This window comes from Lipophrys pholis (genome assembly GCF_963383615.2).
Source record: "Lipophrys pholis genome assembly, chromosome: 21".
Classification (NCBI taxonomy): domain Eukaryota; kingdom Metazoa; phylum Chordata; class Actinopteri; order Blenniiformes; family Blenniidae; genus Lipophrys; species Lipophrys pholis.
In genome coordinates, this window is record NC_137649.1 from 20,947,648 (window position 1) to 20,969,340 (window position 21,693).

At 44.2% G+C, this 21,693-nt stretch overlaps 1 protein-coding gene across 1 annotated transcript in view; it reads right to left on the minus strand.

Moving 5' to 3' along the window:
• cep128 (centrosomal protein 128) overlaps window positions 1–21,693 on the minus strand; it is a 57,001-nt gene that overhangs the window by 24,971 nt on the left and 10,337 nt on the right. Inside the window, exons 9-18 of the mRNA XM_080491040.1 lie at window positions 21,016–21,090; window positions 20,715–20,862; window positions 19,775–19,914; window positions 16,502–16,573; window positions 16,115–16,300; window positions 12,982–13,170; window positions 12,407–12,868; window positions 10,459–10,623; window positions 9,200–9,364; window positions 893–952 (exon numbers count right to left, since the gene is read on the minus strand). Coding sequence (XP_080347166.1) covers window positions 893–952; window positions 9,200–9,364; window positions 10,459–10,623; window positions 12,407–12,868; window positions 12,982–13,170; window positions 16,115–16,300; window positions 16,502–16,573; window positions 19,775–19,914; window positions 20,715–20,862; window positions 21,016–21,090 — 1,662 coding nt within the window. The remainder of the gene's footprint in view (window positions 1–892; window positions 953–9,199; window positions 9,365–10,458; window positions 10,624–12,406; window positions 12,869–12,981; window positions 13,171–16,114; window positions 16,301–16,501; window positions 16,574–19,774; window positions 19,915–20,714; window positions 20,863–21,015; window positions 21,091–21,693) is intronic.

The following is a 21,693-nucleotide window of genomic DNA, read 5'->3' on the forward strand; positions in this document are numbered from 1 at the left end:
GCTTCAACTTTCGTTCATTAGAAACTGAGGATTATCTTTCTCTGTGAACATTTTAACCATTTCAAAAGTCGTAATCGTGAAAAATGGAAGTCTGAGATGAAACGCATACAAAAGGTGGAATGTGGATTATTTTCCTTCGATCGACTCACTTGTTTCAGACGCTATTTCCAGAATCAAACTCTTATGATCACGTTTGATGAAGACATGAATTGTAGGAAACTGTCAAAACAACCACTGGAGCAGCAGAAAGTCTCCCCCTCTTCGCCTGGTTCTGCAGGTTTCTTCATGTTAAAAAGGGAAGTTTTTCCTTCCCGCCTTCTTCCATACCTGCTGCTGTGCAACCGTTTGGTTTTTCTCCGTATCTTGAAATGACTGTGTTGTAGTTGGCGAGATAAAAAATAAGATTGAATTTTTGAGTAGCGAATCTGTTTCTATTTTCCACGGAGACGTAAAGTGATGGTGCGTTGCTTGAGCGCCTCTCTAAACTCTCGGGAATCAGAGATGAGCGACCTTCTATACGGTCCTCGAAGGCCCCTCAGAAGGCGCACTGCTAATCCAGCTGCTCACCCGAACTGACCCAGAGGGTTTTTATTTATTTTTTTTGTTCCGTCTGATGTTTGAAAAACACTAAGAATTGAAGTAAGATTCTGAAATCTGCAGAGTATCTGCTTTTAGCACTGAATGCTGTTGGAAACACAAAATGTCAAATCCTTAAGCATATTACAGTAATCTCAATAGATTAGATATTATTAGGAGACCGCTAACATTGAGTTTCATCTGGATTGAGAGGAAGTGCCGTTTTTGTAGGAATTATATGACAAAATCTGATTAATTATGAATGATAATTATTTGGTAAAAAAATATTTTTTTTAATGCAGCATCTTATGAATACCTTTGTCTCAGCCAGCCAGCGGTGGGGGTCCTTCACTAATCCAGGTCTCTGGGAGATTGCCTGTCAGAAGGGAACAGAGATAAATGTAAATGTGAGTATTCTTGGAACACAGTCGATAACGCCAGAGTGCAAATCTAACACATTTTGTAATCTTGGTATCGTCTCAAGCAGGGGTGTCAAGCTCAGGGGCCACATAAGGCCCAATCTGCTCTCGCAGCATAATAACCTTGAAATAATGACAAATCCTTCTTTTCGTTTGTTTCAGTGCCAAGAAATACAAACACGTTGTTGGAATGAGAAAAAAAAACAAAAAAACTAATCAATATTCTACCAGTTATCTTTATGTGAACAAGTTGTTCTTCCACCACAACCTCGTGTCGTCAGCTGTAACATTGTGTTCTGATGCAAAATACTGATACTGATGTTCAAAACCTATCCGCAGCTTGTATTTCGTTTCATTTAAATGTCTTACTTAACTTGATACTTTATTCACCAAATCTGTTCAAATATCTAAAACCATGTTGTTGTTTTTTTTAAGGCTTATCTTGCTTCTTAGGAGAGACTATTTATGCAACATTCAGCAGGTTTTCTCTTTGGTGTTTTATTTTTAAGACACTCGTGATCTCATTCTGGCTTAATAACTTTAGTTATTATGCTGTTCTTAATCGCTTTGTCTTCCTCTATTCCATAGTCTTAATCACTTGAGATTAAGAGTCTTAATCGACTAGTTTTAATGTATTTCCTTCGTTTCCTTGTAAAAGCACTGCGAATTGTCTGAACTGTGCGAGAGAAATGAATTTTTTTTTGTTTTAAATATTTTACATAGTGCATAGTCATGCTGCAAGGCTGAACTGAACCTGTGCAGGATTCATGTTTGACACCAATGCACCACCAGAAAAATGTGAAATTAACTGTTGGAGAAGATAAAAAAAAATAGAGAGAGAAAAGAAAAATGAAAACGTGAATTGACAAACAATGGAATAGAAATCCGACAAAACCTCCTGTCAGATCCACTCAGGTCATATGAGGAGTGTGTCCTGCCAGCTGAAATGGGCATGCATGAGCTAAACAGCCGCTGACACTACAGACACCGGAGCATGCACACCGACACAGAGAGGTGGCGTGTGTCATGGGAAATTAGCCGAGGGAATTCGGTCCGTCCTTCCCGGTACCAGCTTGTCAGCATCGGCAGCGCAAACCGACTGTCTGCCAACTGCTAATGACTCCTGACGCACACGTTCACGTGCGCGGCAAAGGCAGATTAACACAGACACAGCTAAGTGGCACTCTGTCGAGGGTCACACCTCCAAGGTTAATAATTCTGTCTTCGTTTCATTACACGTTTTGTTTCACGCGAGCCAGTGACCCAAAAGCGAGAATTAGTGCTTCGCCAGTTCCGTCCGCTTTGAAGTGCGGAGAAGCGGGAATCTGCTATCTGTTCAAATAAATTAAGTGTCAAGACGTCGTGGCCTTTATCAGCCATAGAGATGCAACAGCGGGAAACTTTAATCGTATAATTATTGCCAGCAAAAATATCGCAGTTATCACTATCACAGGAGTGATGTTAAAAACGTGCTGCAAATGTTTGAACGAATAGCATTGTAGTGGTTTTCACACCTTCATTTAGTCTGGTTTGCGTTCACACCAGCCCCGTTTAATCCAGACCAGAGTTTACTTCAGGGAAGTTTTCCAGCTCCATTCCTTCCATTTTCCAACCCTTCTTTGTGCTTCTGCTTCTTCTCATTCGTACGTTTTATTCTTTATCTTGTTTACTACCCAAAATGCATTGCGGTCTACGTCACGCCTCCTCACTGCAGCCGCTGGAAAGTCCGCAGACAGTTCACTCGCAAGTGAACCGAGATCCACATTTTCACTTGTTTGGTCCGGATCAGAGTTCAGGGGAGCGTTCACACGTGTCCAAACGAAGCAGACTTTCCCAGAAAGTCCCTGAAGTGAACTCTGGTCCGGATCAAACAGGGCTGGTGTGAACGTGCCCTTAGTCCACATAGAAGACTCAAAACGTTTCCTTTACTTCTCTACCTGCCCCGAGATGAACCCAGGTTTCTGACAGCATGGCGCACTCTTATTTTTTAATCTTTGCTTGACAGAGTTGCTGTCATTGGAAAACCTTGCATTCACCCATTTTTTAATTTGATATATAAATTTTGCAAGAGAACAAACTGTTCTCGACCGATGTCGTATTTGTTCAATCTGATTAGTCGTCGATGCCGACAATCAAAACACACAAAGAAATACACCACAATGATTCTCACAGTTGCTCATTTGTGATCGGTCATATGCGAATGTATTAAACCCACTTAAACTATGCTACACCTTTTTTGAGGGATTTTCAAGAGCTTCAAGTACTTTCGGATAACATCAATTTTAAAGTCTTGTGAAGAGAATTGGAGAGTGACGGTTGAGATCAATGACGGGGTTCTTGTGCTCATCTGACACAAGCGCCCACTCGTCTGAAGCAGATCACGAGCTTGTCAAGGCGATCGGGTCTCTATCCGTTTCACTGCCGATGGCCATTAAGGCTGCATTCAGCTGTACAACCCGATTTTACTCCAACTACTTCAGTCTGCTGTACTTCTCTTGATCACAGCAATAGTAGTTCGTTTGTTCGTCTAATTTCATTTTGAACATAATAAATAAAAAAATACTACAAAGTAATTTATATATGGTGAGATTAGTGAACAGTAGAGAATGTGGAGGGACTCGTGCTCCAGAAAATGTTTTGCCTTATTGAGTGTTGAAATACTTCGTGACGGTATGTTTTTGAATGTTTAACGGGAGAATTCCAGTTTATTTTTCCATCCAATACTGTACCAAAAAAATTTGATTTCATGAGTTCTTACAATGTCAATTCCATCTATTGACATCTGGACGGTTCTCAAACAGCATAAGGCCATGTCCACATGAGTCAAAACAAACTTCTTTCTCCCTGTCACTCCCCCCCCCCCCCCATACCTGTTGATAATGGACGTTGGAGAGAGGGTGGTGGTGCGATGACATCATCATTTTCAACAATTCTGTGTCCATCTAGAGCTCAAAACAGAGGCTGCATTTTGACATTTCTCCACTCAGGCTCCTGAAACGCTGCGGCGTGTTGACGATTGGCCAGAAACGATGCGGTTACATGTAATGGCATCGTCACGTGGACAGGGTCTACGCTTAGTTTAGAGTGAGTGATCATTTAGTCTCGTCAAAATATTTATTTAATTTACATATTCCTGCAGTTTTTGTCCTTAGTAATTCCAGTAAAATCCCCCCTGAACCAAAAATACTTGTGTCATCTGCAAATACAGCTGCTTTTTAAAATGTTTACCGACGTCATTTAGACACCGTTCAAATTCATCATGTTTCATGTTTTGCTTCCAAAAAACTTCTGCATATACACAGCAATAGTTTGAAAACCTTGTCCATATACACGACATGTGGATATTGCAGAAACGCTAAAAACAACGTACTTAGTATTGTTTGGCGACTAGTGGGTGATGTTGGTTGTTTATGTAATGAACCCAAGTTATTGCATTTTCGCCCATTTACAGTCACAGAGTCATTGGATTGTTGAAAAATTCCCTTGATCCCATACCGTTCCAGCATGTTGATTAATATGTTGTGGTAGTAAAGGTTTTGGTATTATTATGGAGATGGATCCAGCCACACTAATAACACAGCAAACACACACACCCTGCCTCCAAGAAAGAAAAAAAAAAGAAAGAAAAAGCCAGTAGACTTCAACATAAATTCTCATGTAAAACCTCTCGCACAGGCATGAACAATGTCGACATAAAAGCTCACTTCTTTTTTATTTCCCCAAGTAGGCCCTTGTGGCAAGGTGTTGATGCATGATCAACAGACAGAAAACACACAGCAGGGTTTTGTGGACTCTCTCTGGTCTGCGCCTCGTGCAAACAGCGCCGCCACTGCACAGGTGTCAGGCAACTTTCTCGAGCCGTCACTCAGAATCAGATCCAAGCGAAAACGATTTCCCAGGTTGCTGCCACTGCAGCTCAAAGTGCGGCGATGGAGCACTGCTGTGCAGAGGTCCTTGTCTCAGGGAGTGTTACCGCCGTACGAGGGGGGGGGGGGGGGGGCAGCGACTGTGTGGGAGGATGAAAACACGAATCTGCGCTTCTCTTTACTCTCGCTCTCGAACCATCACAGGGCGCTCGGCACGGCGGCAGACAAAAAGGAGGTGAAACTGCTGAGAAACTGAACAAGTGAGTTGGGAGTTGAAAGTCTACGGGGTTGAAGTGAAAGCGAACGCCACTATTTTGCTCAGCGGTACAATCCAGGCGTCTGCCACAGCTAATCTAAATGTGTGACTGCGCGGTTTATGTCTATTGCAGAATGCGGATAAATCCGCGGATGCGTCTTTGGTTACGGCGCGTTATCTTCACCTTCCACCGAGAAACCGGAGACGGGTGTCAGACTTAAAGAGCGGAAGATGTTGAGGCAATCAGTGAAAGGAAAAGGACACAGACAAGATTTCTTCAGTGGCCACTGTGGCATTTCTCTTCATTTAGAAGTTGAAATGTTGAGGATGGGAAGGATTCAAGAGACGAAATGACAAAATGTGCAAAGCTGCATTCCAAAACAGAAGTCGGTAGCTGATGTGTTTTACACACGAGGAAGCCCAGCTGAAAAACTGGCAGGTTGGAATCTTCAACATATATTTACTATTGGTTAAAAACTAGGGATGCACCAATACCACTTTTTTTAAAGGCCAAATACAAGTAACCTTTAGTTACCGCAATGTCCGGACTATAAGCTGCTGCTGTTTTCACACGAAACTCCGAACTCCGAACTTAAATCTGGTGGGTGTGGCTTATATTCAGGTGCGCTCAACAGTCCGGAAATTACAGTACTTGCTGATACCGATACGAGTAATTAACAAAAGCCATTAGAATGACCAAAAAAAACAACACAGCCTAACATACTCTAACCATTTGACGTCGTAGAGTGGACCAATCACAGCCTGCTTACTTCCCCTGGAGTTCTGTGCCGCGCTGAATGCATAGATAGAGGCTACGGCAATGCAAAGCCTTTCCATATTGTTTGGAGTGTAAGTTTGACTTACTGGTATCGGTGCATCCCAAAATCTAGACCCCGGCACCCGATTTGCCGAAAGCCAACCTACACCACCTCCCGGACAAACTTTTCCTCAACTTCCGTCGTCTCCACGCTGTCGTACAACTTCTGCCACGGGGTAACGGAAAATAAATCCACTCTTTAACTGCTAATGATTCTCCTCATTAGGTCAATCACTACCAAGTTTGACTTCTTCTCAACGTGATGGATTACAGATGAGGCAAGGTGTTGGCTGCCAAGTCTAAATGCTTCACTGCCGGGCGAGACCCGAGAAATCTATAGGCGCAGATAAGAGCAGTCTGGGTTCATTAGCCTGGAGCAGGAGGAGAAAACAAGCTTCTAATGTGTGATGGAGGAGGCGAGGGAGCGTGCCATGTGTTTATAAGTGCACGAGCAAGGAGTACATCCTCTAGAAGACATGTGAAGATGTTTATTAGTAAGGAGATGAGAGAGCTCAACCACCCGGCTTAAACACTGGTATAAGGCTGGCAATTTAGTTTGAGATAAAACTACCCTGAAGTATACTATTGAAACAAATAATAGGGGAAAAGACTTCCTAAATCCAGATTAAAGGCTGTCACTTGAGTAAGTGTAATTACCAAAGCCAGAATTAGGAGAGGAAACATTTTTACTTACATAGTTACTTAAGAGGATGGAATTAATATATTATGTCCAGAAATTAATTCAGCGAAACAGTATGATAAATGTTGTCTTATAGCAGAGACATTTCCATTTCTGTGAAGAGAATAATAAGATCTGACTACAAAGCCCCCACAAGGTGTGGTCCGACACAGAAATGTGGAAAACAATTCAGAACAAATAAAACACAGAAACCTGGAGAACCCTTTTGGGAGAAAGTGATATCAGTGTTTCATTCCCCCGGATTAAAAGCAAACAAGTAAATGTTGAACAAACATGCTGGAGACTTTGTAAACATATGAGCTGCTTTGTCTTTTTTTGTGTTTGGTTTCACAGGGGCCACATTCATCCAGATCGTCTCTTTAGTCGGCCGAACCAGTAAAGTAAATGTGATAATAATGTTTAAATTCAAAGTTTAAAGCTTTTCTTTGTTGTGGTGCAGAGTAACACATTATTAAAATGCCTACTTTCACAAAACCAAACAATTACGACAAAAAACGACTACGATCTCAAGATAAAGCCAATTTTAATGAATCCTGGTGCAGAACACAGCGACCTCTCCTATAGCTGTTGCATTATGGGTGTTTTTACAAACTCACGCTGACTGCATGGCTTAGAGGCTAATTAGCGACGAGATTGACAAGACTTGATTGTTGTTATTGTCCATCGACTCGTGCATGTGAAGAAGAACTATTTACTACAGTGTCGGTGTACGTGCGCAGTAGCAGAGTTTCCGCTCAAACATTTTCAGAAAGTTGTGTGTGCCCCCCCCCCCATTTACACCGTGATAGAGCATTTTAAAAACATTCCACTTGGGGAGCCATTCTCAAAAAGTTTACTCAAAAAGGTTTCAGTGAGTCCAAGTACCACTGTTGTGTAAACGCACACAAAAAAGACAATGAAAGTCGTGCGATTTCGCTTGAAAATGCCACGTAAACAGAAACCTAATATTTCCTGTAGGTGTGAATGTGAGTGTGAGTTGTCCCTCTGTCTCTCTGTCTGACCTGCGGTGGATTGGCGACTTGTCCAGAGTGTGTCCTGCTCTTCCCCCCCCCCCCCCCCCCAAGTCATTTAGATTGGACACCGGGATTTTGACTTTTGCCCACAAATTAACCACGAATGTCTCAAAGCAATTCCCTCATTAACTTTCCTAAAATACCACATTCACAGAAACACAATGCTCTCCCGATGTCGCAGAGGAATGGAAAACGCATCGACAGAATTCTGCTAAATGACAGCATTCATAAACAACATTTGAATACAACTACCACACAGAAACGCGTTGCAGCGGAAGCTTTTGTCCGAGACAGCGAGGTAATAAACACTCCCATCTTGTTTTCATCCGGTATACCTCATCCAACAATGCAGACGCCTCAAACCATGTTCAGAAGTGATTATCGGGTAAAATACTCAGCGTCAAGCTCCGCAATCAGTTATAAACAAGTTCAAAAAGTTCACAGAATAAAAATAATTTTTTTTTCTGGCTGATTTCTCAAAAGCATACAAGGGACACAATCTCACGCATAAATAATCTAATAGCAGCCCATCTCTTCAGTGCAGTTTCTCCTGCAGGGTCGTCAACACGCAAGAGAAGCATCAAACAGTAGTTCAGTCTCACTGAAGTCTCCTATATGCATCATGACTGGTTAAACTCTCCAGCGTGAAGTGACAGGGAGCAAAAAGTAACGTGAAACAAATGAAATAAATGGAGCGTCTCATGGACAACCCTACAGGAGTGTGTGGGCTGTCGGTTAAACGGAGTGATAGTTTTGAACTGAACCGGGTCAAAGGTTAGAGGGGCTCAAATAGGTCTGTAATTCTAAAAGCTTTTCCACTTATTGTTGTTCACTACAGCTTGATAGTGATGTGCCTGGGTTCAAACCCCAGTTGCACCACGTTAAAGAGAAAAGCCGGATAAACAAACTTTGAAGAATGTTTCCATCTTTCTCATTGAGCTGATACAGACTTGTCTTATGACTGGATAGTTTCTACAATGATGAGTGAAAACGCATCATTTTTGTTTCAGAAAAGTTTCACGGAAATGTTTTGAATGCTGAAAACGATGTAGTTTTCATGTTGGGCCACAAGTTGGCGCTGTTGGTTGTTTTTGTAGGGAAACCGCACACACGTGCACGCAGAGAACAATAAGCTGTAAACGTTGACTATGGCAAGTACAGGCGACCGAGTTGGATTGTTATTCCGGGTGACTCAACTCCGACACTACCAAGTCTGGAGAATATGGACTGGGAGTCACGACACTCTGGAGGAAAACATTGTCGTTATTGTCCATCTACTGGCGCACGTGCAGAAGAACTATTTATTATGGCCGTGGTTCACATGGGGAGTAGCAGCGTTCCCTGTTTCCATGGCGACGGGGCATTTTTGAAAAGGTTTTCAAAAAGTTGCGTTTTCAGTGTCTCGAAGAACCGTCGCGCAAACGGAGCCCCAGAACACGACGAGGGTTTTCCATTTTCACACCTAAATAAAGTTCACGTCCTTGACATTAAAATGCAGCCGCTTCAACCACAAACCGCTAAACGTGGACGCCTGAACGAAAAGCGATCATACCTGCAGCTTGTCTTCCCCGTTCTGAGCCAGGCCGCGGCAGGCTGCGTCCAGCTCCTCGCCCATAGAGGTGAGCACAGCCTCCTGCTCTGCCTCCAGTTCTAACACCTTCTGCTCCAGCTGGGCGAGTTCCGACTCAGACGCCCGTCTCCGTTCGCCCGACCTGACCTGAGGACGGGACACAGCGCGGCAGAGCAGCTCAGGACATTTCGCTCTTACATTTTGCAGATGAAAGTCAGCAATATTTCATTTCTATTTCAGGAGGGAAAAAAAAAAAGTCAATATTTCTGGTTCTTCTTCGACAATGGACACTTACAGAAATACAGACAATTTTGGGAAAGAGTCACATTGTTCAGCTCTGCTCATGTTTCCTTGTTTTTTTTTTGCCACCTCTGTCAATAGACTCAAAGCCTCCAGCAGGACCCAATCAATCAATAGGGCAGGAACCGAGTGATCAGTGCCGCCCGGGGATCATGGATCATTATCCAGTCCCTGGGATAATAAAGTGCCTGTGTTACATTAATAAGAGCCCTTTTTTTCCACATTCAGTCTCTTTGGAATCGATGCGTGGTTCCTCTGAAAGACCAGCGGCCTGCCAGAGAGGTGAAATAAGGTTCAATACGTCAATCAGCTGTTGTGAACCACCTCGGGACAGAAACGGTGCTGGTTTGGTACAAGTTAACCTCTTATTATCCCACAATCTGAGCTGACATCTTGAATATCTAAGCCAAGAAGAAAAGGAAGGATTAAGGCAGTGCAATGTGACTCTGACCAGTCATTCCATCCAGATCTGGTCCTCAACCAGATCATCTCCATTCTCAAGAGTCGGATGCGGGGAGACGACCATGGCGTCTGAGCTGGAGGCGTGTCTTCTGCAAAGTGGCATTTCTGTCCCAGTATGATGCTCTTACCTTACACTCTGAAGGCCGTCTGCTGAGCATGTGCAGAAGAACTATTTTCTACGGCCGTGGTGTGCATGCACAGTAGCAGCGTCACTGCCATCGATACGAAGACAAATCCCAAGGTTTTCCAGAAAGCTTTGCTTACAATGTTTGCACGGAGCGTTTTCAAAACGAGCGTTTTCCACCTTCGGAGTAATTCTCAAAAAGTTGCTTTGTCACGTAAATGGACACCCAAGGTTTTGCAGTTTCACGTGAAAATGTTGTCGTGCAAAGGGGGGCAAAGGTAACCAAGACAGAGCTGTGGTGGAGTTCCTTAAGTCTCAAAAGCTTCATTTACAGATGAAAATATGGCAAGCTTACGTTCTCTTCCAGTTCTTGTTTGAGTAGCTGGTATTTCCTTTGGAGAAGTGTGTGCACGTCTTCCTTTGTGCTCAGCTGTGCGGCCAGCTTATCACATTCATCCTTCATCCGGTCCAACTTCATACGTAGCGCGGCACACACCTCCTTGTCTGATGCAGCTTCCGCCTGATAGAGAAAAGTTTGGATCAGCAAGAGTACAAATTTCTAGATTTCTAGGTCAGAGCACGTCGCTGGTAGACACAGAGGACTCGTCAACAATTTAAAGGTACACAGGGGAAGGTAGAGGTTACATTCACAGAAAGGCCTAACATGATACTTTGGGCCGTACAAACAGAGAGCACCATGTAATGGGTCTAAAGAAATGGGTAAATGCGCTTTTTCAAGATGCTGGAGTCCCTTAATGCCTGCCTCTTCGTGTCTGTGAAGAGCTCAACCTTGCAACAGCCAGCCGCAGACATTAGCTGTCGAGCTACGATAATAACATTATCGCACACGGCTCAAGATATAGCAAAGAGGAGAGAACAGCAAACACTGAGGGATTGATGGGGAGTGACGGGACCGACACAAACAGAGAAGAAGGAAAAAAAAAAAAGAAAGAAAGAAAAAGAGGGGAGAGCTGGAAGCGAAAATGCTAAATTATAACTGGAGGGAGGCAGAAAGAGATGGATTAAGACGGAGGGTGCGTAGATAGAGCGGAGGAGAAATCACATATGAGAGGACAAGGACAAGGAAAAAAGGAATAATTTAAGCGTTTCCTGACAGTCGACTGTATCACAATTGCAGTACAGGCTTCCGGCTATGCTGTGTGAATATTGGGTGGGCTTCTTAGGGACATCTGCGGCAGCCGTCGGCGAGTGTTTAAAAACATCCCGGCAAACGCCCTTGTCCTCGGCGCACTCGGAAACGACACCATTACAATGAGCTATGTCAGATATTAATGCCATTCAGTGCAGCTAATGGGCTAAACTCAAGCATATTAGAGGGGACCATGCCCCTTAAGAAACAGTGTACCCAGGAGAGCTCATCATTGGAAATACTGAAGGTAAAGGACGGGGGTGGGGGGGGCGCAGGGGGGGATTGCCGGGCGCTGAGGGAGAAAGTCAAGTGCAGTCCTCCATCTCAGGCACTGCCTTGATGAGACCGCGGAGGTCTGATATGTGGGCTTTTAAATATTCAAGCTCTGAGCTTGGGAACGGCCGTGAAGATCCACGGGGCAGCGCGCACCATTAGGAGCTCGGCTATCCTCGGTTCACCCGCGCTCCCGAGGATACGGCGCCCCGGCCGACGAGGGGAATTATTCTAAATGAGCATTTCGTCTGCGTCTCGCTGGGTCGGAAATACGCCAGATGTTTAGTGGCTGTGGCGTGTTACCCCGCGCTGAATGTGAAATGTGAGCCAATGATGTTCGAAATGTCAATTAGAGTGTAGCACTCTGCGATCCATGGCCAGGTGTGTGAAGGGGGGGGTGCAAAAAAACTGGAGTATCACCTTGAACATTTGAAGAGATTTTCATAAATGTGTGTGTATGTGTGACTTTTGATACACCAGCCAGAGATCAGGAATAATTTTTGAAGAGGTTCTTCCCAAAATAGCTTCAGTTATTGTGCAAAAACCAAATAAAATTTTCTGGAAAGATTCAGGCCTTGTTTAGAAGAACGGTGCTCGGAGTCACTGGAAATGCAACTTTTTGAAAACAGCCCCCAAGATAGAACTATTTTAAAATGCTTTGAATACTGCACATGCATGTTTGTTTTTTGTTTTCTTTAACTGTTTTTTTTTGTCTGTTTTGACATGTCTGGAACAAATTAATAATAAAATAGAATTAAAAAAAAATTTTTTTAGGAGGCTGCTGAAGCTTATTGCCAAGAGAAACCAAGAAGTAAACATTATAGTACTGTATAAATTCAAAGTTATTCAAACCGTTCGTTGATCTTTAAAGAGGACCTACCTTAGCTTCCTTCAGGTGCACCTGTATTTCCTCTCGCTCCTGCCGGCAGAGCCTGAGCGTGTCCTGCACCTCGCGGTCCTTCTTGACCCTGCTCTCCTCCACCGACGCCTTCAGGTTGTCCAGTTCTTTGCGATGGACCTCTCTCTGGAGCTGCAGCTGCTGGCTCAGGGCGTCCCGCTCCTCCTGCAGCACTCTGAGCCGGCCGTTCAGTTCTGAGGCGTCTTTCTGGAGCTCCTTCCTGGAGATCTCCTCTCCCACCAGCCGCTGGGCCAGCTGGGTGTGGGACGCCTTCATCTGCTTCAGGGACGCCTGGAGTTCCGCCTGTGCGTCCCGATCTCTCTGACACCGCCGGGCCTGGACTTCAGCTTCTTCTTCCAGCCTGCGGTTCTCGTCTCCAAGTCTCGCCTGGACGGCAGACTGACGCTGAGCCTCCTCCTCCAGGGCAGCTTTGGCCTCCCTCACCTGGAGTCAAACGTCTTGTTATGGAAATTCGGCAATGAATCTAATGTGTTTTGTTGCGTTGATTTGTGTAGCCTGTCTGTAGCGGTGTGAACGATGTTCGTTTTAAGCCGCACCTCCCGGACCTCCTGCTGCAGTGACAGGTAGCGCTGGTGGCTCTCCGACAGCTCCACGTCCTTGCGGTGGAGCTCCTCCTCGCGCTGGGCCATCCGGCCCAGGACCTGAGCCAGTTCCCTGCGCGCCGCCTCGGCCTGCTGGCTCAGCGCCTTCAGCTGGGCCTGACAGCTCTCCTTCTCCCGGGCCGCCTGCAGGGAGGAACGGAGAGAACGGAATAGAGGAGGACAGAAAATAAAGACAAATGAAGAGAAGGACGGAGATGATGAACAAAAAAGAACAATAACGATGAGAGCAGGAGAAAGAGTGACAGAGAGACAGAGGGGAGAAACATATGCAGAACCAGCTCTGGCGCTGATAGGAAAACGCTCGCGCTCGACTCCCCGATAAGGGACAATGGTCAGGTCTGTTCAAGGCAGATTGCTTCTAATACTCTGGCTTTCACCGGAATTTGCAAAGACTTTGCTGCGGCTCAGAACCTAATCATTTAATTGAGCACTTGATTCTCTCCCCTAATTCATTAAGAGGGCAGAAATGATTTCGTAATTAATTCTCGTCACGTCGGCGCGCCAGGTGGGAGCCGGTCTGTCGGTCGGTCTCTCCGTCTGTCGGTGAGGAGCCCGTTTGGAGGTGACTCCCTCACTTCAAACGAAAATGGAAGTGACTTCTAAAAAGGTAATAACAATGGTCAGGCATTAATTAGTCAGCTATACACAATCAGTGTGACAAAAGCTGCTCTAATTTCAATAATTTAATCAAGCCAATGCGTGACACAGCAGTCCGGGTCCGACTTTGACACAATGCAATACACGCATTGAAGAGAAAATTTGCATAAGCGTCCACTTACTGCGCTTTGTTTTGAGTGCATGAACATTTCCCAGCATGTAATCCTACAAGCCTGCCAGATACTGAGCACTTTGAGCAGTTACTCTGGCCTCATCACAGGGTGTCTCTTTTATCCAATAATACATATTAAATGCTGCTTTCTAAGCTCATTTTTCACCAATGCAGTAACTGGACCAAGAAAACATTGACAGATCATGGACAACGCGTGTTTATAAACGATTAGAAATGCATAATTATTATGAATATTGCAGCTAAATCTGCAAAGGCAAAGTGGATATTTATTTCATCTGGCCTCCATTCTGTACATTCAAATCCAACTGCTTTATTTATCCCTGAAGGGGCAATTCGAGGCTGCATGCACAGAAAACCCTCCTACTTTTAGAAAAGTAATCCAGAAATTCCAAACAAAGGGCCTAAATAAACCAGTATGAGTTAAAATAATAAAATAAAGCAAAGACAGTCGTAAACAAAGCCACTGAGTGGCCAAACATACAGTTACGAGAATGTTTGTGTCTATTAAGTCGAGAGAATTTATTATGGACATAATCTAGTTTTCTTCACACAGTCGAGATTTAGTAGAGACATCATCATCATCATCCTCTTCACTTTTAGATGTCAGAATACGATAGGGAGGTAAACGAAAAATAGGAATTGGAACCAAATATAGGCGCGACATTGTTTCAAGTGAAAACGCATCATTCTTCTGCTGAAAATGGTGGTTTCCATGTTGGGCCACTAGTGGGTGCTGTTTTTGTAATGAAACCCCACACACACACACAAGCAGGCAGAGAACAATACACTATAAATATTAACAATGGGACTGTAGATACCTAATGAGAGTTCTGCTTTTAATTGCAAGGAAAGTAATAACTTCAAACTCCTATCATCATGCAATGGAGAGTAAAACAGGCTAATATTATGGAAAAAACATCAGTGAGACAAGTGATGGCAATACTTTAAACACTTATATAGATAGTAGAATTTGTATGTATGTGAGGTGTGTTCCTTTGTTGTTATATGTGAAATAAATATCTGCATATTCAGTACCTTGTGCATTTCTTCTCTGTATGAGCAATTTGACTTCCTGCCAGCCAATCATGCAATTGGTTGAAGAAGAAAAAAACATAGTTGAGAAATCAAACTAGCTTCAAACATATATGGAACCGAAGAACCCATTTAGTTATTTTTATGAATATATGATAGGGCAGTTGCAGTGAGTAGCATGTCTTAAAGTGGAAATGTATCCAATTGAGGAAATTTTTTTTAAGCTAAAAATGTTAAATTGTTCGTCCTTTTGGTGAGTTTAAGGCTCTACAACAGATCTAAGGTCATTTTTGCAGTTTTAAAGTTTTAAAACATCCTTGAATCACACTTTGGGATTTGAATCTTCAATTTTCCCCACACAGTCACCTTAAAAAGGGCCACGAACCAGACTATCAAAGTCACACAAGTTCTGCATAATCGGCAGTCAAACGTTGAGATAATGCAAGAAAGGAAGAAAGTGAGAGGATTTGCTGCCAGCTGGCTGATAACTCAGCGTGCAGTGGGAGCGGAAGCCAGAACGTCTGAGACGGAGCAGTCGGACGCCGGCCAACTATAGTTGCAGTCGACCAACAAGCGCCAAACGATGCAGAGTCAATAAGCGGCAGTGTGAGATTCACCACAGTCTGGCAGACCTGTGCCACTGAGAGCTTTAAATTCGTTCAATGAGGGAATGAGAGACAAACCAGAACCTATAAGAAGAGAGCCCGCCCTTGTTTACACAACAATGTTTTCAAGTTAAAAACGCTTCTGTCGAGTTTTCGGTCTCTCTTTACACGACGCTGAAAACGGCTCCCAGGAGGTTTTATCAAGGTTCATACATGATGCATATTGCCACTTCTGGCAAAGTGGGTGTGCAAATGGCAGCTTTTTCTTTTTTAGTCAATACAAAAGGCGCTCGAGTGCTTTCAATTTTAAACGGCTGCACCTTCCGTACACTCAGACGTCCCAATAATCACATGCAAAATGTTGCTTTACAGAGGCAATCAAGTGATTGAGCACAGCTAAGTTGAGAAACAGTCGAAAAATCAAACCTGCGGAGGTGGACTGGATATTATGATTTATGCTCTCCAACATGGGTCAAAGTCGGTTCTTTAGTTTCAGAAAGGAGAGTTGCACAACGCTCCCCGAGTGGACTGTTTGCAAGAAAAGCTGTGCGAATGGCAGTTTTAAAAGCGGTAGCGTGCGTGAACAACGCTGGGGAGGGCAGACGGGCGTGTGAACGGATCGCAATGTGCTCGCACCGACCTGCGAGGCCTTGTCGGCGTGGAGCTGAGCCTGGGCCCTCTCCTCCTCCAGCGCCTTCTGCAGCCTCCTGCACTTCGCCCTCCACTGGCGCACCGCCTCCTGGGCCCTGGTCCTCAGCTCCTCCCTGCTCCTCGAGCTCTCCTGGAGCAGCGCCTCCGTCTCTCTCCTCTCCGTTTGCCCCCGACTCTGAAAGAATGATTGACTTTATGAATAAATCAGTTTTTTTTTTTCTTCCTCCAGCTCCAAAGGGCATCACTAACACAACACTAGTTTCTCCAATACAAATGTGTGGCTCAAGCTCTGAACACTGCACTCCAATCTAAATGCCCATTCACCCTCGATTTCAATTATACTGTATGTCCTCTAATGAAAGCAATATGAAAATACCTGTAAGTCCCTGAGCTGCTCCAGCATTCGCAGCTGCTGCTGCTCCCTCCCCGCCAGCTCTGATGATAATTCCTTGTATGTCAAGAAAAAAGAAAAAAGAAATGAGAGAGAAAGGTCAAGGTGTGTGTTTGAGTGAGTGCCATTTCTCCTGGGAGGCAGAGAGGAAGAAAAAAAAAGAGGAGGAGGAGGAGACAGGAGAGTGAAATAATGGGTTTAGAATGACTGGCGAAAAAAAGAAGAAAAAGTAGCCAAGATAACAGCACCATCGATTTTTTTTTTTTTTTTTTAGGGGAAGGGGTATAGAGCAAAAGGGCAGGAACAGTGAGCAAAGAAGACGACCAAAAGGCAAAGACAGAAAGGTCGGAGAGGGTCGCGGCTTGTTTACACGCCGCCCACAATTGGATTATGTTCAACGCCGCTGTGAAAAGTAGTCTGAGAGCAGAGACGGCGTGGATCAAAAGAAAATCGCAACCGATCTGAGGATTGATTGGAGCTTAAAGAAAGGTGGTGGCGAGGTTGCAACCATTGGGGTATTCACACTGAACAAGAAGAGTCGGGAGTAATTGGTCAAACGCTGATTAGTCTCGGGGAAATTCGACCTTTCAGCCTTTTCTCCATATCGCTGAACATTTACCATTAGATGAAATGTTTCCAACGTGCAAGAACCCCCGATCCTCAACGCAGAAGAGTTGATGATGTTTTGGGTGTAGAATCCAAGAACATTGACGTAAATTAAGGAAAAATCAATAAAATGCAAAATTTAAAAAAAAGAATGAATTAATTAATTAATTTAAAAAACTGGCCAATATCTATGGACCAACCACAGACAATCCCTCATTCTTTCAAAAACCTTTGTTTTTTGTTTTTTTTGTTCCCCTCAGCATCGATTTTGATCAACGACGCCATACAGCAATGCCCCAGGTGATCCATGCAAACGCCAACTTCCTCTTCTCCTCACACCTCCCGCGTGACGGAGGAGTGTGGGCGTTCTGACAGAACCCCTACGAAGGAAACGGCAGAGATTAAAGAAATGTGCCTTAAAGTGCAGCGATCGCTGCTAACGTTCTGTTGATGAAAGCCTTGAATACCCCTGCTTTGCAAGAGGATGTGCAATTTTCTTTTTTTTTGCATAAAAGTCTTGTTACGGTGATGGAAGTGACACATTGTACCAGTTTGAGGAGGATAAATGACTGCTGGTCGACTTGTGATCTCCTATTCCAGCTGTCACTTCATCTGATGACTGTAAGCGGATCAAGTGTTGCCGAGGTTGGTGGAGGATCCGACCATGGATGAGAGGCGCCCGGCAAACTGACATAACCCCGCTCGGGGGCGAGAACGCCAGCGAGTCAAAGAGCGCGCTCGCATTGTTGCTCATTTCCAGCCGAGAGGCCTTACACACATTAAATTTCTTCTTTAGAGTTGCAGTTCTTGACCTTTTTTTTTTCCTTGGTTTTACCACAAATTCAAACTTTGAAAAAACTACTAGATTTCTCATTTGCCAACAGATTATAGAGAAGCTGAATGCCGGCTCAGACACTCACAAACATGAAAATGGCAGCACTCGAAGCGAAAGCAATGGAGTTGTTGTCCAGGTTTACCATAGATTCTGCATGGTGGGTATTTTTGAAATGCGAAAATCTAAATTTGGTTTCCCGCAGAGCAGATATAGCCTGGGACGACGGGGCTAAAATCGCGGCAAAATAACTGTACGTGTGTGTTTTCAAGAGAAATGGCAAAACTTTCGTTGTGTTTTGGGTGTCCGTTTCCACGACAACGGTGCACAGAGTCCCCGTAAAAGCCCCGAGGTGAAACTTTTTGAAAATATTCCGTTTCCGTGGAAACAAGGGGAAATGCAACTTTTTCTGAAAGGCTGCTCCTGTGCATGAACATGCACAGGCGTGATAAATACTCGTTCTGCTCGTGTGCGAGTAGATGAACAATAACGACGGCGGCGGCCTCGAGCTCCATCGTCTGTCCGTACGGACGTCTGCCCACTTGGTTGTTTTAATGTCCGAGTGTTCTCACAACAAAAACAGCACCAACCCGTGGCGCGACATGCCGACGACGTGGTTTTCAGCGTTTTTCTGCTGTTTTCGTGGAAACAAACATCCTTTTTCTAAACGTTGCAGCGAAACTTCCCTGAAACGAAAACACAAAAACGATGCGTTTCACTGGAAGAGACAACATTTCAAGGCCTTAGGCTCCACGAAAACAACGCCTAAATCGCAGCACAAGCCACTTGCGTAAACCCGACTGGTGGAGGTAAAGCGACAGAGAAGTTATCAGGTCCTCATGGGCACAAACATGTCGTATTACATACATATGGAATGACTCACAAATGCACAAATCTAATCGAAATTTAATTTAAATGCAGAAATTGCTCAGGGACAAAAAATATGCAAATATAAGTCTGTTCATGGATGCATATTTTAATCTGTGTGTAGAAATTAGGGAGGTCCCGATCCGATCTGTAGATATCGGATCAGGGCCGATATTGGTGATTTGTGAGTAATCGGGGATCGGCAAATCCAGCCGAATGCGGGCCGCAACGTCCCCTAATAACCACAACAATCAGGGACTAGAAGCTCTGGTGGAGCTGCAGAAGCTAGAAGCAGGCGGAGCGGGGCCATAGACCTATAAAACTAGAGTTATATACAGTGGTTTATGTGTTTATGTGCAGAAGTCTACTTCTAAATTTCTATGTGGTCTGTCTTCTTCTGCTTTTGTATTGTGTTTGGTGAGTCACAGCGCCCCTAAAGGCCTGGCATGTGTACTACATGCCCTGAAGCCTCGTGTTGAGCCGTGTTCATAGTGAGGTGTGGACGGTTTTTTGGGAGAAGGCCAGGGAGAAAAAAGATCGTTTTTTCGTTGTGTGGATGTACCCTCAGCTTACAACAACTAAAGAGTAAGAGAAGAATTTTGATTCAATAAGTGAGTTTTATAATGATTTCTAGCTGAACAAAGCTTCTGCCAATAGTGCTTTTAGCTTCAGACATCTTAGTTGTTCTAAAAATAGACTATTGGGTATATTTGCAATAGCAACGTGAGTATCGGATCGGGAAAGTATCGGTATCGGCCGATACTCAATTCTGAAAAATCGGATCGGTATCGGGGGCAAAAAAGTGTGATCGGGACATCCCTAGTAGAAATACAAAGGGGGATATCAATAGACACACATACATATATATCCCCTATACTGTGGACGATAAGTAACTAAAGAGAACATGCAAGCACCTTCAGTGAGCCTCTCGTTGTTTTTACAAAGATGCTTACCTTCACCTGGACGCTGAGCTGGACCCTTTCCTTCTCCTTGAGCTCCAGGGCTCTCTTCAGCTCTTCGACCTCTCCGAGGACCGAGGCCTTGCACAACTGGACGCGCAACTCCGCCACTTCTTTTTCAAGGTCAGAACGATCTGAAGACGCACAGAGAATCATGAACGAGCGACGGATTTCAAAAGCAACAAGCCTTCGCATGTCTTTTTCTCAGATTTCTTACTTTTGAAGGTTAAAAAGAAGAAGAAAAAAAAAGCTCTGGTTCACTTGGGTTTCTTGACACGGATCAGAATTCAACTAAATCACGCAAACAACACAATGCAAAGTGTTTGTCGAGAACAGAATCATTTTCCACCATAATCTCAGTAAAACAGCTTTAACCAAATAATCTCAAGCGAATTTATCTCTTCTGCGCCAAAACCACTAAAGGAATCGAGGCAGTCTCATAACAATCTGTCATTTTCAAGCTCTCGCTGCCTTTTACAGCACTTTGATGCCCCAAAAATCAATACCATCACAGAAAGAAAAGAAATAGTCTGGCACCGAGAGCTTAGATTTTCAATATTTTCCTTTAATATACACTCAATTTTTCTCTCGGCTTTCATGGCTGCGATGTCTTTGCCATTCTTTCTCTCTTCTCCTTGTTTGGCGCTGCAGTGCAAATCAATCTTCTGTCCTCTCACCAACACTCAGCTTATCCTTTCACCATCATTACTCCTGTTGCGAGCCTGTTCTCGTCCACTGTTTTGCATTTTGCCATTCCCACTCCGAGAGGTGTTTTGATTGAGCAGTTGGCACTGAAACTGTACCGTCTGGAGGTTTTCTTAAAGGATTTGATTCAATACAAAACAAATTAATAAATAAAAACTGGTTCTTTGGCTACGAGGTTAGGAGGATTGTCTCTATTTGTTCAGTCCGTCTCCCTTCAGCACCTCAGTACCTGGGCCTTGCCGTGCGCCTCTCCCCCCCTCCCTCTCGTTGTGGTTGCCATGCGGCTGAGCACTGGGCTGAGGAGTCTCCAGCAGTGCCCTCTGAAGCCCCATCTTCTCCTTCCTCGTCCTTTGCAGCTCACCGCGCATGTCCTCCACCTGCGGGAATCATCGGCCGCGTAAAAAAAAAAAAAAAGAATCCAACAGCAAAAGAAGACATCTCACTTTCTGACAAATAAAAAAAGGCAGCACTGTAGTTTTCCTGAACAAGTCTCTTCGCAGCCTCCTGGTGTTGTCATTGTGCGAACAGACCTGTTGATCGAGGGACTGCCGGCTTTCCTCCGACTGCTCCAGTAACCTCCGGGCTCTCTCCAGCTCCTGCTCCATCTGAGGAGACGGGCACGACGACAACAATGGCAGGACAAGAGTTTGATGTGGAAGCAGTGAAAGAATAAACGAGAACAAGTTCACTGTATGAACGTGGGTTATCATAATGTGCCAGTTTTGTTGCTCCTTTGGCACGTTGGAGGAGAACTCCACACTTCGCGGAAGCTGCCGGACAGAAAGTCGTCAGCACGTGTCTACGTTACGTCTTCATAAACGTGGCTTCAAGGATCAGGTGCATGTTGTATAACATCGACTTTCATTTGCTATGTTGGTCTTTCTGCGGGAGAGAGTACCGATCGTGTCTTATTTTTTGTATATGAAATCAGTATGGTTCTGTAATAATGAGGCAAGAGGGTCGACAAAATGATGTCACATGGATTTTTATCATTCATTACTGGCCTGCAAGAGGCTCCAATCTGGCCGTTAAACAAATGGTATTGATTTCTTTCTTTTTTTTACAGTAATGGATAGAACAAAACACAGCGATACCAGTTATGCTGCCATGGAAATAGCAAACTAGCACGAACCTCGAAGCAATGATGTGAGTTTGTAAAAACACCCAGAATGCAACAGTTACAGGAGAAGTTTTCTGGACATTTCACT